This window comes from Anoplopoma fimbria, chromosome 20 (assembly GCF_027596085.1).
Source record: "Anoplopoma fimbria isolate UVic2021 breed Golden Eagle Sablefish chromosome 20, Afim_UVic_2022, whole genome shotgun sequence".
In the NCBI taxonomy this organism is placed as follows: domain Eukaryota; kingdom Metazoa; phylum Chordata; class Actinopteri; order Perciformes; family Anoplopomatidae; genus Anoplopoma; species Anoplopoma fimbria.
This window is the reverse complement of record NC_072468.1, coordinates 4212754-4229649: the sequence shown is the minus strand read 5'-3', so window position 1 is coordinate 4229649 and position 16896 is coordinate 4212754. Positions and strand designations below refer to the sequence as shown.

General features: G+C 39.6%; 1 protein-coding gene across 1 annotated transcript; it reads left to right on the top strand.

Annotated features, from left to right (window-relative positions):
- Positions 1–2543: 2543 nt before the first annotated feature.
- On the top strand, positions 2544–16660 carry slc6a3 (solute carrier family 6 member 3). The gene is made up of 15 exons (XM_054621520.1): positions 2544–2630; positions 3064–3274; positions 3840–3971; positions 7174–7390; positions 9086–9224; positions 10355–10489; positions 11879–11982; positions 12859–12983; positions 13146–13258; positions 13831–13959; positions 14170–14269; positions 15756–15856; positions 16030–16197; positions 16393–16464; positions 16637–16660. Exons 1-15 carry the CDS (start codon positions 2544–2546, stop codon positions 16658–16660), a joined length of 1857 nt encoding a protein of 618 aa, XP_054477495.1.
- The last annotated feature ends 236 nt before the right edge of the window (positions 16661–16896 follow it).

Sequence of the window (16896 nt, the reverse complement as noted above, 5' to 3'; positions counted from 1 at the left end):
ATTCGCTGCACTTATTGAATTGGTTTACTGCACTTATCCTATTCGTAGTAGTTTGTAGCACTTATTATATTCGTATTAGTCTGTTGCAATTATTGTTTTCGTAGTAATTTGCCTCTGCACTATACTTTTGCTCTGGTTTATGCTTTAAGATGCTTGTTTAAGAAAGGAGATGCACTTATGACTTCTGGTGACTAGTAGTTCTCTTGAATACCTATGTTGAATACACTTCCTGTAAGTCGCTTTGGATAAAAGCGTCTGCTAAATGACTGTAATGTAATAATGTAATTTATCTGCTTTGATTATCTGTTGAGTTTGCACCACTTTAGGTGAGCACTTTAACATAATATTCAGCTGTCACACTTTTGTACCACCCTCAGGATTCATTCTAGAATGGATGCAAAAAACAGATCTCCAAGAAAATGTATAGAATAAAATGTCTTGAGCAAAAGATTACAATTTCATATCAATTAAATTAATTGTCATATGTTTGAATTTAAAATCTAGATACACATTTCATTATAAAGAACCTGTTGCTGATTTGTCATAAAAAAAATGTTGTTGGATTTGTGATTGAAATTAGGAGGAGGATTTTAAAGAGAAACTAAATGAGATAACACTCTTTTTTTATTAGTCCTTAGGGGACGATGTAAGAATTACATTTATTCATTTAATTGTTTATTGCCAGTTCTAACCACTCCCCTTTTGATTAGAACATGTCATCAACAAAGAGACATGATTTATGTATTCAAAGAACACATTATCTTGTGCATTTCCACACTATATCATGCCGTGAACACCTTCCACCAGTCTTTGTTATGAATATGATTCCACAATGAAGAAAAAATAGTAACTCCTCAACTAACTTGAAGCTTCAGCTATACCCTTGTGCTTCAGATGCATAATGTTCTTATATTATACTTGCATTCATTTAAGTTAGAATAAAACCTCTGGATCAGGTGGGTGATAGTGAAGATATTGATATTTGTTTTGTGTTTACTTGCCAGATTTACATTCACACAGAGAGAAAAGTCATCCAGGAAAATGCTTCAATCAGGTGAGAAAAAGAAAATGCAATAATGTGAGAGAGGAAGAGGAACAGATGAAGCTCCGGTGAAGAGGGAGGGAGGGAGGGAGGAGAGTGACGGCGATGGGGTGGGGGGGTGTTGTTGATTGATTCTCATACAAGAGTGGTAGCGCAGACAGATTTCCATACCAGACCACAGGGTGCTCTTGGATCTGTGTGTCTGTCACTGGAGCCAAGCAGGTTGGGAGGGCTTTCTGTAACTCCCCACAGATCACCAGTCCCTGGGGATTTTTTTCTGTCTTGATCCTCATCTCCTGTCCCACTGTGAATGTCTCTCACTGTCTTTTTTTATTATTTCAGGTTATATAAACATTTATGCTCCAATCTGGGTGCGGGTCTAAAATATTAAGGACGATCTACGTAAATATGGTCAGCATCAATTTGCAGCACACTGAAGAACACCGGCAAAACTGGAATTAAATTTTCCAAACTGACAACTTAAGGAGCTTTTACCTGACATATTTCAAAGGTGAGTGTTTTTGTGTCTTTGCAAATGTTTCTTTTGCAACATTTTTTTTATTTTATTTTTTTATGCTATTTGATTGTATTCTTTAATAAATGTATTTTTAATAATACAGCATTTGGCTGCACCTGATGGTGTTATCTGTTGCCTAATGATAACAGGACATTTACAGAATAAATAGCAATTCAGTGGAATAACAAAGATTAAAATATGATCATTGTCATTACAATTTACAATTTTAAAATTATTACTTACAAATTATGGATATTCCACTTTCAACAAGTTTTAGACTTAGTGTTGTTTTTTTTATCTATGAATGAAAACAGCAACATCGAAAAGCAAAAAAACTGCACATTATCTATTTTACAAAATATGAAACATAGTTTTAAATATAATCACCTTCTTATATTTACCTAATGTGTATAATAACTGGTACTTTTCCCACAAATGTATTTTTTTTATTTAATGGAAAAGTTTTAAAGGGAAATCTGAACAAAATTAGCTGGACAACATGTTGCCAGGGTTAGTAGACACTGGGCCAAATCTGTGAGCAAAATGGCGATCAACAAGTGTGAAATGAGCATGCTGTGATGGCCTGGTGGAGACGCTCCCCCACGCCCTCCTGTTACCCTCAGACTGGATCCCGCTCGCTGCTTTTCTCAAATCTCCTCTTGCTCTTTCTGTATTAATTCAGTTAACAACTCTAGATGTTAAAATAAATGAATATGTTTAATGACATATCCTATTTATCTCCCATACTGTCTGCTTAACATGTTGACTTGTTTTTATTTTATTTATTATTTTTCCTATTGTTTTTTATGGCTAAATTTCTCTCTTTCTTTCTTGTTGAACCTGATTAAGTCAGTTTACAATCGCAATTATAACCCAATTTCCCAAAAAGGAATTAATTATATTCTACCTTTTGTTTTTCTCACGACACCTTCTTCCTCCTCCAAAACCACCGGCATTTCACTCCCGAAGGCTGTGCACCACTTCATGCTGACAGAGAGAGTCCCTGCTGGCCTGATGTCATCGGTTGTAGCCCCGGAAAAGCCCACCTCTAACACCATGGGCCCCAAAGAGGTTAGTGCATATCTGACAAATGTAGTGGGTTAATGGCATGTAATTTAGTCTGGTTAAGAAATCCTGGTATTAATCCCAGTATGGGGCAAGCTTCTTAATTCTGTTAATTTCTCTCTGATTTGGTCTGTCTGACTTAATTTCTGCAGCTCTGAAAAGCATTGGGTCGGGAGAGGAATCATAATTGTAGCAGAAGCCACATTTTCTTGAGGCTAAAATGGACCTAATGACATCTTGAGTAGAATTTGTACATTTACAATAAACTCATTCAGAGGACAACATGTAAAGTCTTGGCTGTTGCATGAAGAATTGATGAAGTAAAAGTGATAGCCATTGTCTGTCATGAGTAGGAATTGAGAGAATAATAAAATGAAGTATGTTTGCAGCGCCTGTTGAATCAAATTCATTTATAACACCTTGACTTCTACCCCTTAAGGTGGAGCTGATCCTGGTGAAGGAGCAGAATGGGGTTCAGTTCACCTCAAGCACCATAGTGGCTCCGGCTCCTACTCAGACCCACCCCAATGGGGAGGAGGAGAGGGAGACCTGGGGGAAGAAAATCGACTTCCTCCTGTCTGTGATCGGATTTGCCGTGGACCTCGCCAACGTCTGGAGATTTCCCTACCTCTGCTATAAGAATGGAGGAGGTGAGATGGATTAAAGGGGTGAGGGGGGCAGCTGAAGTTGGCCCACATCCAAAGGGTCCCTTCCAGGGCATGCACTTTACTCACGAGCACGCTCAAACTATTTGTACATATATGCAAATCTGTGTGTGTGTGTGTGTGTGTGTGTGTGTGTGTGTGTGTGTGTGTGTGTGTGTGTGTGTGTGTGTGTGTGTGTGTGTGTGTGTGTGTGTGTGTGTGTGTGTTCCTTGTGCTCGCTTGTTGTTGTTTGATATTTTTTTCAACCCTTTACAGAGATCAAAATAGTGGAAAAACCACCACAGCTGCTCTGAATAGATTAGCTGTAACAATCACTGCCACTAATTATGGCTGTTTAACATAGAGCCACTCATTACATTTAGGAGCTATAAATAATACTGCAGCCATAGTCAAGGCCGACTACTGTCCCCCAAAATCTTTGGTTTAATTTCAGTCAATTAACCCTAATATATATATATTTTTTTATTAACTATTTTTTAAGAGTGTTGATAATCATCATACACCCTACTGTGTCACTGTACTGACGTTTGACCTGTCTGTGTGTGTGCAGGTGCGTTCCTGGTGCCATACATGTTCTTCATGGTGATAGCTGGCATGCCGCTCTTCTACATGGAGCTGGCTCTGGGACAGTATAACAGAGAGGGGGCAGCGGGCGTCTGGAAGATCTGTCCAATATTTAAAGGTAGGAATTGGTCGTAGGACACAGGTTTAGATATAAAAACAAACACATGCCCACACTTGAGGATGTACACGAGCACATTCTTGACCACGAATGCTTTCACTTGTATTTGAAATCTGTCTCTCATGGTATGTACATGCCTGCCTGTCTGTCTGATAATGGACATTTAATATCTACATGTCTTTCTGTCTGCTTGTCTGCCCACATGCCTGTCTGTCCACATGTCAGTCTCTTTTGTCTGCTTGTCTCCCGTGTTGAGCGGGGCGGCAGGCATTGTTTATCCTCCCCAGAACATCAGGTTCTGTTTGCACTCAGATGGAAAGCAAATGAAAATTGGGCTTTTAGACTCTTGTCCTGATTGTCCAGATTCTTCTGTCAAATTGTTGCGATGAACACTCTCAACGGGTACTTTTCAACACATCAATAAGCAAAGCGCAGTTCAGGAGAATGCCATCCAAACGTGCACTAATGGAGGAATAAACATTAAGACCAATTCATGTTTCTGAGCAAAGTCATTGGTTGGAAATATAATAATACAGTCTGCTTGGTTCAACTTTGTATTCTCTATACCCAGTCTACAAACTGTGACCTGTGTGTATTCATCCATCCCTCTCTCTACACTGTATATTCTGCTCTGGTAAAGTTATAGTTTCACTTAAGTCCATATTTGACACCTCAATATGAATCTAAAGATGCAACAGAAATATAGCCTAAAATACCATTATTACCAGCAGACCAGCTGTTGCTTCACAGTATGATGCAGCAACACTGTCTTTTGTTATTTCATGTCCTTGTTGGTCTGGAGGTGGCCCATAGTGTGTTGTGTATGTGCTCCTTCATAGTGTGTCTGTTCTTGTGTGTGTGTGTCTCTGAGCGTGTGCCTCCTGCGTGTGAACATGTGCCGTCTGTCAGGGACCACACTGAGTAGGTTGACGTTCTAATCACACGCTTCACTCTGCGTGTCTCTGTCTCTCAGCGGGATAACAGTAATTATTCAAATACACACATACACATGCCCGTATTGACAGTAATTATTCTGATCAACAAGCTGGTTTCCTCTCAGGATCAATGCATTTGAAGAAAATGACAGAGAGAGGGAGACAGTGAGAGATAGAGAGATGGAGAGGTGGCATGGCCGCATGTGGCGCTAATAAGAGGCATCGCTCCCTGGACAAATATCACATCCACATTACAAAGGGAATCAATAAGGCACACTTGTGGTCATGCCACTTGGCAAAGGATAACAATTAAATTCTGACTTAGAAGAGGACATGGTTTCAGATTTATAGAAAGGGTAGATGTGTTGATAATTAAGGCATGAAGAGGCAATCTTTAGAAGTTGTGGTGCTTTCTGTGAGACCGCAGGCGTCTTTCATCGGCTGGAGTTCTCATACTGAGTGAGAGATTGTGCTTCCTGGTGTGCCCTCCGTTGGTGTAATCATTCAGGATCTAGTACAGCTATGCCTATGTTGGAACCTTGTGTGGAACATATTACTGTTTCTACTAATTTATAAAGGCTTTTCATCACCAAATACCTTAAAATTAGGACTTGACTAGTTTACAAACATTCCTGCAATTTAAAGTAATAATCTCAAAGTTTAAATTTATCTAAAAGTCACCATCTATGGTTGGATAAGGTCACACAATGGGGATTAAGGCCATCACACACTGATGAAAGCCCTTGCATCTGCAGGAATCCGAACTGGGTGTTTGTGATGACATTTGATGAAAAAACTACAATTGGCAATCTATTGGAGGTGAAATCCAAAAATATACCTGTTAAGATTAGCACAACCACGGTCACTGTTCACTGTGTGGTGCATGATGAAAGCAAACAGTATTTTTAGGGTGTGTGTTGCATGAAAGTGTGAAGAGGTGCTCAACATCCAAGAAAAGTCAATTGGTTCCTTGAGTAAGACAATAAACAATTTCCTGCTACGCTAACATTTATTAGAACAAAGCATACAATATTATATGTTATGTTTCTTTATGTGGATCCTCTCCTGTATCTCAGCTGATGTATCCGCTGTTTACTATTGTAGCTGGTCATGGTTTAGCTATTTATATTTACTTTATATTCTAGTTCAGTGGTGTACAACTTACTGTGGGGGTTGGACTCCCCCAAAGGGATCACAAGATAATGAGGGGCCAAGAGACAAAAAACGCCGTTCCTGTTGAACTTTTCTGAAATGATTATCTTTTGGGGTGAAATATTGGATGATTTTACCTTGTTGGACCTCAGAACAGTTATTTACATGGTAGTATCCAACTGCAAAGTTATGTATTTTGGGAGCATTTCAAGCCTTGATAACTGACAGCAGAAAATGCAGGGGGAGAGAGAGAGGTAGAGAGTTTTAGTGTGACATGCAACATAGATTATATAATCAAGTAATCTCTACAAAATAAAATTAAGACTAATCTCAACTGCTTCAGATTCATCAGCTCTACAGGCATGTCATGATATTCTCACACCTGTCATACTGCGTCACTATCTGGTCAAAAGACTCAAAATCAACTATAAAACCCATCTTATCACTATATAACCACCAAATAAAAAGTTTGGACAAAAGAGCTTTGAAAGCTTCATAATCTATTCCACCTTAAAGCTTATTTTTAAATACCTACATGGTCAAGCTCCTTCCCTGCTTTATGAATTTGTTACAAGACACCAGCACATCTGTAAAGTCAACATACATTACCTAACTTTACATTTTTAAAAAAGCAATAAAAACTCCTGTCCTGACAAGTTTTCTGGTGCTTGTGCATACATTAATGTTACGATTAGTATGTACTGTGATGTCCATATCAAATAAACTAGACTAAACTAAAGGTCATAGGCCAGACTGGCTACGTTGCTTAAATGTTTAAGTATGAATTGTTTTTTATAGGCTTATAATATGTCCATGTATAGACAATACTCATCCACGAAGTAACTAGTTACTCTGAAATGTCGAGGACATGAAGTATAATGAGGCGTAAAATGGAACAGGTACCTAAAAATTGTACAGAAGGACAGTACTTGAGTATTTTACTTAGTTACTTTCCATCACTGGATGGCAGCGGCATGTGGGATGTCAGATTCCACTGAGGTGCCGCTTTCAATGGCGCTAATTTGTGTAGTGAGCACAGAGAATTCCCCCATATTTCTATCAGTGTATCTGTCTTTGATGCCTATAAATATGGTTAATTTGTGTTCCCCTAACAGGTGTAGGCTTTACAGTGATCCTCATTTCCCTCTACGTTGGTTTCTACTATAACGTCATCATCTCCTGGGCGCTGTTCTACCTCTTCTCCTCGTTCACCAGCGAGCTGCCGTGGGTCCACTGCAACAACACTTGGAACAGTCCTAACTGCTCCGACTGGGCTGACAACAGCTCAATCGGTGACATTTACAAGTCAACCCCTGCTCAGGAGTACTTTGAGTAAGTTGTTAATATTTGTTTGATATAGTTTGTTCTTATTCAATAAAATACAAATATATAGACGTAAAGTCAGTTTGGAGCCCCACCTACTCTTGAAAATAGTTGTCATAGTCATACTTATATGACAACTAATGTAGCTAAAAGTGGAAAGATGAAAAAGAAAAGGCTGATATGGATATAACTCCTACCAGTAAAATTGCTTTTAACTAAATATTCTGTTACAAAATTAAGCAAAACTTTGTGTTAATGCTTTTCTAGTTATAACCGTCATTTTCTATTCTAAATTCTCAATCTTTTGTTGGGGTCCTTTAACTTTCAGCATATATGAAAACTTTGAAACCTCTGCACTCTAAGGCAAACATATATATACTTTATGCATTTGTCAAGCTACTAAACATTTGTAGTTTGACATATGTTTAGTAGCCATAGAGCTGCTGGTTGCAGCTAAACTGTTTACTGCAATGCAGTAATAGAGTGTAATAAAACTGAATAGGCTTATATTTAGTAATGTCTCAGAACATCTAATAATGAATACTTAAAGAAATAGAAAAATGTATGGTATGTTTTCCTCAGAATGGATCCAGAGTTTGGATGCATTTAGCTTATGCAGCCTCCCACGTTGTGAAGCTGAACAGGTGTCTCCACAACAAGTAAGGGGTTGTTCTGTTGTGACAGTTGGGACATTTGATCCATGCTAGTTGAAATGGCAGTGTGCTATTTACACAGAACCACCTGCAGACAATTTGACCACATCGGTTGAACATTGGCTGATCTTATTCTGTTTGGCTGTCTCTGAAATGATCTGAATCAAGGCCTTAGCAATGTTCAGTCTTTCAGGTGACACATTCAACTTTACAGAATGCAAAATAAAAGTACACTTTCAAATCTGTTACCTTTTATTGTCAGTGCAGTTTTTCTGTCTTGGCAGGCTGTCATGATCTTTGAGACCTTCAACTTTACTTAAATCCAACATTTTCAAGCAACAGATGTACCGACACTTAATGTAGCATCCATCTGGCCAAATTGCCTAAGGTCTTACATGTCTCTTGTCACCAATAAACCCCCAGGTAACAGTCTTCCAACAAGGCCAGACTTAGATTATTAAGCCAGTTTTATGCAGGATACAAGAACCATTTTCCGGTGTATAGCTAAACTGATGATGTGAATATAATGCAGTTTATTTATCCTGCGTCCAGAATGCATCCAGTATTTGCAAATCTAGAATCAGTTATTTCAGGGTAACCTCTAAATGTCTCTTGGTGAAGTGAGCTCGAAGTGGAGCTCTGCAGGACTCAGTGGGTCTATAACTGCATCTTTGTTTCTCGCTTGGTCATTATGTCAGGGGCTTTTATTGCTTCCCAGCCTGGCAGTTTCAAAAAAATATTCCCAGTTAAGTCTGGGAATTTGTGTGTACTTACCTCCAATTGTTAAGTTAAATCACATTTTCATAACTTTGAAATGACAGATTCAATGACTTATAGGACAATATCCGTCATCCCTTTGACTATAAAAATCAACCCTGAACTCAGATGCGTATTGTACTGAATTGCCTTAATGACAACACACGTGCCATGTAATGTATGCATTATACTGTATATCAACTAGTGGACCATATTTGTCACAGTCATTTATGTAAACTGTAAATATTGACTCAGGAGTGGTCATGGTTCTTACCAGAATATTGTCTTTCCTTAGGCGAGGGGTGCTCCACATCCAGGACAGTAATGGTATTGATAATCTGGGCCGTCCACGTTGGCAGTTGACTTCCTGTCTGGCCGTAGTGATTGTTCTTCTCTACTTCAGTCTCTGGAAGGGAGTCAAGACCTCTGGCAAGGTGGGAAATGATACAGTCGTCATGTTTCTTGTAATGTGAAAACCAGAAAAGTACTCCAAGAATATTTAAGTTAATCAATTTAAGCTATGGAATCACTTTAATGGGAGAGTTTGGGTCTTTTGAAGTAGGGTTGTATGAGGTACTCATCTATAGTCAGTGTATTACCTACAGTAGATGGCGTTCGGCAAGCCCCCAATTTGGATTAGCAGACAGCAGTAGCGTCAACAGAGCAAAGCAATATACTGCTGTGGATGGGGGCAGTAGCAAAACATATTTCTACCCACCTGAAAGAAAGGCTCACTTATTAAAAAAAGCTTAATATTGGTTTAAGTGTAGCCGTCACTATATTTTTCACCACTTTACCTTTTTTTCATTAGCCCTATCTGATGGGACCTAATTTATTTATGCTCTCTAAGCCAAAATATTTCGTTGACAAAAAAGTATGATTGAGTTTCACTTGCAGTTCCCTTCCCTTTCATATACTATTCTTAATTTAGAGTACACGTTTTTTTTAATGTGGCCCTTTATTTTTGGTTGCTACAATAGGTGCTGCTGCCCCCCTTCCACAACAGTAGCCTACATTATTTTGATCCTGTGCTGGTATTCTTGTTTGTTTGCTCAAACTGTTGGCGTGCTGATTGCTGTCTACTGTAGGTAATACTTTGACTATGGATACCTCAGTAGACCCCCTTTCAAAACACAGAAACCATCCCTTTAAAGGCAGGGTTGGTAATCTCCTTCAAAAACATTTTTGATACTTCCTGACAGCAATCAATGAATACAATACTCCGATATAAAATAAAAAAATATCATAACCTTGTCTGTCGCAAGACTGTAATAAGCCTGTCCAATCATTTAATTTTGCCCGAATGTAATAATTTGGTTGGGCTACCTGCCTGTCTACTATTGCCGTTTACTCATTGCTCATCATCAGAGTCTTCCACAAGCTGCTATCTTAACAGTATTCTGTATGTGTGTGTGTGTGTGTGTGTGTGTGTGTGTGTGTGTGTGTGTGTGTGTGTGTGTGTGTGTGTGTGTGTGTGTGTGTGTGTGTGTGTGTGTGTGTGTGTGTGTGTGTGTGTGTGTGTGTGTGTGTGTGCTTGTACTTGTACCTCATGCAACCCTTTCAGGTTGTGTGGATCACAGCCACAATGCCCTATGTGGTCTTGACTGTGCTGCTGATCCGTGGAGTCACCCTGCCCGGAGCCATCGATGGCATTAAGGCCTACCTCTCTGTGGACTTCCTGAGACTCTGTGACGCCAAGGTGAGTGTCGACAGGGAGGGGGGGGGGGTGGAGAGTGGTGGGGGTGCTAGATGAGAAGAAAAGAAGGCTTGGGAAGGTAACTGTGTGTTAGTTTTATTTCTTCTATCCAACAATAGTGCTTCAAACAATGTGTTAAGAAAATTGAAAAAGTTGGGTTGCTCTATAAAGACTTGGCTTGTATCTTGTAACATATATAATACATGCTAATGTGCTATGTCAGACTTAAAATGGCAATTGTACATCATAACAAAATGTCATAACTTATGCTCATTAAATACAAGTAACAACAGCAATAAAATGCAAGCATAGGTTAATTCGATCATTTTTAAATTACTTACAGTTACAAATCTATGTTCACAATGTGAGTTCCTTTTTCCATTCTTTGTAAGCAGATAACGTTCTATGTTCAAGGCTTTGCTAGCAACAATGAGTTTCTCCTTAGGAGCAAAGGCAATATTGACGTTATTTTCAATGTAAAAAAGTGTTTCACTATGACATGCAAAATAGGATAAAAAATGGAGAATGGCAAGTAGATAAGAGAGAATGACAACAAGGCAGGATTGAGAATATGAAGTAAACGTATGCTTGGGAGACATACAAACAGCACACGCACGTTTCCTTTGCAAAATAAATAATCTTTATAAACAGGACGGCTGTGGCTCTGGTGAGCGAGTTGTCCACGAATTGGAAGATCGGCGGTTTGATCGCCAGCTCTTTCAGTCCACTTGTCGAGGTCTCTTTCGGCAAAGATACTAAATCGCAAATCTTTCTTGAAGGTTGTGCTATCAGTGTGTGAATGATTAGATTAGAATCTGATGAGCAGGTTGGCACCTTGTATGGCAGCCTTTGCCATCAGTGTATGATTGTGTGTGAATGGGCGAATGTTGACATGTAGAGTAAAGCGCTTTTAGTGTTGGAAAGACCAGAAAAGGCCCTTTATAAATGCAAGCCCATTTGCCATCGATTTACCAATGCAATATTGGTTTATAATGTTAAGTACTATTAAAGTGGCATTTCCACACGGCATAAAAAAAGTGAGAAAATTGATTGTGTTACCTCTCTCTCATATCTACCTTATCTGTGAAGGCTGCTATCACACCACTAAGGAGCTCAATAAGTAGGTATGCAGGACTAAAAGACACCGTTATGGAGAATGAGAGAGAAAAGAAGAAGGAGAGAGATAGAGCGACGCATGGCAGCAATTGGAGAATTAGATTAGATAGATTCATGGAGCAGTAATTTGCAAAATTACCCCCCGTATTCACGAGGGTCTTTCATCTACTGCCGTTGAATGAGTTTCCTGCAATTATCCCTAATAATGGCTTTTTTCCTCTCCTGTGCCTTTTGTTTGCCGCTTCACACAAGTGTGCTTGTTCTGTTGCTCCCCAGGTCTGGATTGAGGCAGCAACACAGATCTGTTTCTCTCTGGGAGTGGGGTTTGGTGTGCTAATTGCCTTTTCCAGCTACAACAAATTCAGCAACAACTGTTACAGGTACAGACACACAAGGAGAAGAAGGAGGGGAGATGGATAGAGGATGGCGATTGGCTTCTGACACACACACACACACACACACACACACACACACACACACACACACACACACACACACACACACACACAAACACATGCACGCAACATAAGCGGGTGAATTACAATAACCTTTGAAGCTCCTTGAAACCCGCTATGTCTTTGACACCATGCTGTGCCACAGACAGCCGTAACACCAATCAAAACTGTCGCACTCTTTGAAAATCATCAGCATCCCATAGGAGCCTTTTATCTGCTTTTTGTTAATGTTTCTGATAACTGACACATGTTGACACTGTCCACCTTGAGGATTCCTCCATGAGCATAACACAAAATCACTGAAAATATATTTAGGAAAAATGCCCAAGATGTCTGACTTTGTAAATTAATAAGGAACTGCACATTTTCTCGAAGACAATGTTACTGCATTTGAAAAATGTAGTCTCCTTATTATATTTTACACATTCTTGCACACTAAGACCTTATTACACTGACTATTTCATATTTTAGTGTTACCTATTTTTTTTGCAATTGAAAGCGGTTAAACTCCCAACAGAAGGCAGGCAGTCCACTTGCCAGTCTGTCACATAATAAGCAAATCATTGTCCTGCTGACTAATCCATAAAATCTATCTATGGTCTCTAAACTGTTCTGAGACCTAGACTCATTACAGCAAGCTAACATTGTTGTCATTTAAATCCTTAACAGGCCTTAACCCAGCAATGACAGACTCTTCAGTTGACTGACTGGTCAATTATATTGATATTGACTGATGACTTTTTTGTTTTTCATTCTCATTCTGTACTGTTTTTTCATCTCATTTGATTTAAATTGATCCAGAGATGCCATCATCACGAGCTCCATCAACTCCTTAACCAGTTTCTTCTCCGGCTTTGTGGTCTTCTCCTTCCTTGGGTACATGTCCCACAAGCACAACGTAGCCCTGGATAAAGTTGCCAGAGACGGTATGGTATTATTAGTCATGCTCTATTACTCACCATGCATTTTGCTTCTTACCTGTCAAATCTTTAATGTCTGCTTCAATGTTCAATGCTCCAAACACTTATTTGTTTGTTTGTGTTTTGTGCTGTTTTCAACTTTCCTTGCTTTAATTTGTTGCTCTGTAGGTGCTGGTTTAGTGTTTGTCATTTACCCAGAAGCCATTGCAACATTACCTGGATCGTCTGTGTGGGCGGTTATCTTCTTCATCATGCTGTTGACTCTGGGCATTGACAGTGCCGTGAGTATGCACCCCCCACCCGCAAAAGGCATTTCCGACAATCGGCTAGGCTTAAAACAAGCCTTACCTAGTCCGTCTCAGGCCACATTTTGCACTTTGTCGTGGTTTAAAAACTGAAGGTTTAATCTCATTTTGAACTGGAGCATCTGCAGATTTATACCATACCTAAAATGTTACGATCCGAACAAAGCAAAGCATTATACAAGATGAATACATCACAGTTTTTGTTGTCTTCACCGCCATCTTGACTGTAAGGGAGCCAGGGGCACAACTGATTGAGATTCAACGTGTCTTTATTAGTAAAAGGGAGAGAGGGACACACCTGGTGGTGATCCACCCTCTACTGTTTGCACATTTCTAGTTTGTGCCATGAATTGTGTCAGACAGGTTGTTAGTTGCTGCAATAGCTCTGGTGTTTAGGGGTATTTTAAAATATGAAAAGAACAATTTTCATTTGAAATTGTAAGGTTTTGGGGGCCTCAGTGCAGCAATTATGCAATACCAAGTGGTACATCTACAATGATTCGCTATCTTTGTGTTTCAATCTAACAATTCAGTGTCTTCTGTTGTAGATGGGTGGGATGGAATCGGTGATCACAGGTCTGATTGATGAGTTTAAATGCCTACACAAGCACAGGGAGCTGTTCACCCTCTTCATTGTTGTTTCCACCTTTCTCATATCCCTCTTCTGTGTTACAAATGTAAGTATCATACCGGACAGTCTTACACTTTCATACAAACATTTTATCGTTTCCACAAACTCTGGTTTGCAACACTCCAACAATCCAAATGACAACAATAATCTGCAAATGCAAACCGAATCCTCATATTTTTCTTCCTGTAACATACAATAAAGCTTAATTTAATAACACAATTATTGTACATTCATTACATGTTTCCTGTCTCTCCAGGGTGGGATGTATGTGTTCACTCTGCTGGACCACTTTGCTGCAGGAACATCGATTCTCTTTGGAGTGCTTATTGAAGCCATCGGCATTGCATGGTTTTATGGTGAGAGAGATGGACAGTAGGAAAACAGATGATTCATGTTTTCATGCCCACCAAAGCTGATGCTGTGTTAAGGGTTTGATGAAAAATCCCTGGGTATGGACGTGGTGTGCCACAAAGATCCATAGTTCTATTAGAAGTAAGGATACTGCAGCTACAAAGTCTATTCCCACTAAGAGTTTTGGCCTCTTCAGTCTCTGTGCATGTGCTGTTAAAGTACAAGAATATACTGTAGCTGTGCTGCTCATAACAGCTCAGTGAGGTTAAATGGCCAGCGTTTTGAACTCTGCCAATTTTACGTCTGTGTTCACTCAGCAGTGAGCCACCAAACCACATAAAGAAAATTGCAGCTGGGGGGAACAGGCAATTCCCATTTGTCAAGGGAGTCAGCTGTCTAATAGCTAGGTTGTAAATTGTGGTGGGTGGCAAGTGGGGGTGACATCAAAGTCAATTTCTCTCCAGATGTCTAAATTCTATTGACACTCGATTTTATCCAGTTTTGCGATCATCTCTACAATGCTATATGTTTTATATGTATTACTCTACCGACACACAAAATCTCTCTAAAATTACTGTTTATCTCTGCATGACATGAAAGAGTTTTCTGGAGTAAGTGACATGTCTCTAGGGTGATTATTATCATTATTATATCAGGCATTCTATCAGCACAACATGCAAGAAATACTTAAGTTGTGTAAGAGTAAATAGCCATTTTATACTACATGGTACGGCCTCAGAATTCAACCCTTTATTTGCTGAATGAGCCGGCCGTTTGGGGTTTCCCCCTTTTTCACGTTTTATGTGTAAATTATTAGCCAAGACCAACTGCTTTATGGTGGACATTTATCTTCCCCTACAACACCACGAGCTGAAAACTAAGAAAACTGACTTTTGTTTAGTTTAACAAACTCAACCACATCTTGAGACTCCAGCAGGCACAAAATATTATAAAAAAAACAATCTAAAGGTCAGGGAAAATGGTTTACCTGAACTTCCGTATTGAGTTTCTTGTCTCATGTCTACTGAACCTGACTGTGGAGGGATCCATAAAGGGCTAAATAGTAACCAGGCCCCAGGCAGTGGGGTCAGTATATCGCTCCACTTTGGTGGGTCCTGACCTTGACAAGTCAGATAAATCAAGCCTAAGGCTTCAGTGGGTCTTTTTTCCCCATCTTCATAACTGCTGAGAGGAACCCTTGACCCCTGGCCATTGTGGTTTTTCGTTCTACTGTCCACTACATAAATACATTAAGCTGTGCCGAATACCTGGTCGTCAGTCTGGATATATTCCTCTTCAGTGAGAGATGCCTTCCAGGCAGGAAGAAAAAAATGCACAGCCAGTTATGGAGAGAAAGAGAGTTGTGATGAGGTAAAAATGTTGCAGCTGCTTATTACAAATGTCTCTGTAGAGACTTAAGTCACCTACTGTCTGAATAATGTTTTTAATACATGTTATTCAATTCAAGCAAAGTATTTCCATGTATTTCAGGAGTGGACCGATTCAGTGATGACATTGAAGAAATGATTGGCCAGCGACCAGGCTTGTACTGGAGGCTCTGCTGGAAGTTTGTCAGCCCCTGCTTCCTCCTGGTGAGATTGTGCACAGGCTTACAGTGCTGTACATTGGAGCCCAAACCAAGTTCAAAATAGATAGAAGAATGAAAGTATTGAGACTGGGATTGTAACATCACCAATAGAAGCTTTCAGTAATTAAGATGACATGCAATTAACAGCAAATCTCTTGAACTCATTTTCTTCTGTAGTTTATGGTGGTGGTGAGCTTTGCCACGTTTAACCCTCCAAACTACGGCACCTACACGTTTCCTCCATGGGCTAACATGGTGGGGTGGTGTCTGGCCATTTCCTCAATGTCCATGGTGCCTCTCTACGCCATCTACAAACTCTGCATACTGCCTGGAAAGTTTTGCGATGTAAGTCAGAACTATGACTTCTCCAAAAATGGACTAAAGGAAATGAGTGCTTGCAATTCCTAGAATAAATGTTAATCATTTATCTTTAGTAGGATTTTTCTTGCCAGAGACTTTTAATTAAAGATCAAGTTTTCTTTTAGAATGTCTAACCTTTTACAACCATGCCAATTACCCTCTCCCTTTCTCCTGAAACAGAGACTGGCTTATGCAATCACCCCAGAGACAGAGCACCATTTGGTAGACAACGGCGAGGTTCGGCAGTTTACGGTAAGTGTTGACTTCATTTTATTGTATCGTCAGAATTGTGTATTGCTGTTGTCGACTGAAACCTCGCATGTCCAAAGTTTTTGGATAAATGTTCACATTAATGATATTACTGATTTCAATTAAGTAGTCGAATAATTCAGTGTTTCATGGACTTATTTAATTTTTCCCACAGCTGCATCACTGGTTGGTGGTCTGAAAGGTACAAAGAGAGAGACAGAGATCAAGAGAGTGAAAGAGTGAGAGAGAGGTGATGAGAGAATGTAGATTTGGTGGATGAATGAATGCACAGCAAAGGTCTGAAGAACTAGGAAGAAAAACGAAATGGCCATATAAATCAATCACGATGGTGGTTGCGGGGGTGGGAGCAGCTTAAAAGTGCCGACAAAAAAGAAAACCATAGACATTGTAGTGTGTTTTAATTTCAACAATGGA

Excerpts from the sequence above, each read along its gene's own strand:
- slc6a3 (XM_054621520.1), top strand. The coding sequence starts at position 2,544 with ATGCTGACAGAGAGAGTCCCTGCTGGCCTGATGTCATCGGTTGTAGCC. Across the intron at positions 2,631-3,063 it reads ACACCATGGGCCCCAAAGAG|GTGGAGCTGATCCTGGTGAA; the intron begins GTTAGTGCATAT and ends CTACCCCTTAAG. Across the intron at positions 13,960-14,169 it reads CCCTCTTCTGTGTTACAAAT|GGTGGGATGTATGTGTTCAC; the intron begins GTAAGTATCATA and ends CTGTCTCTCCAG.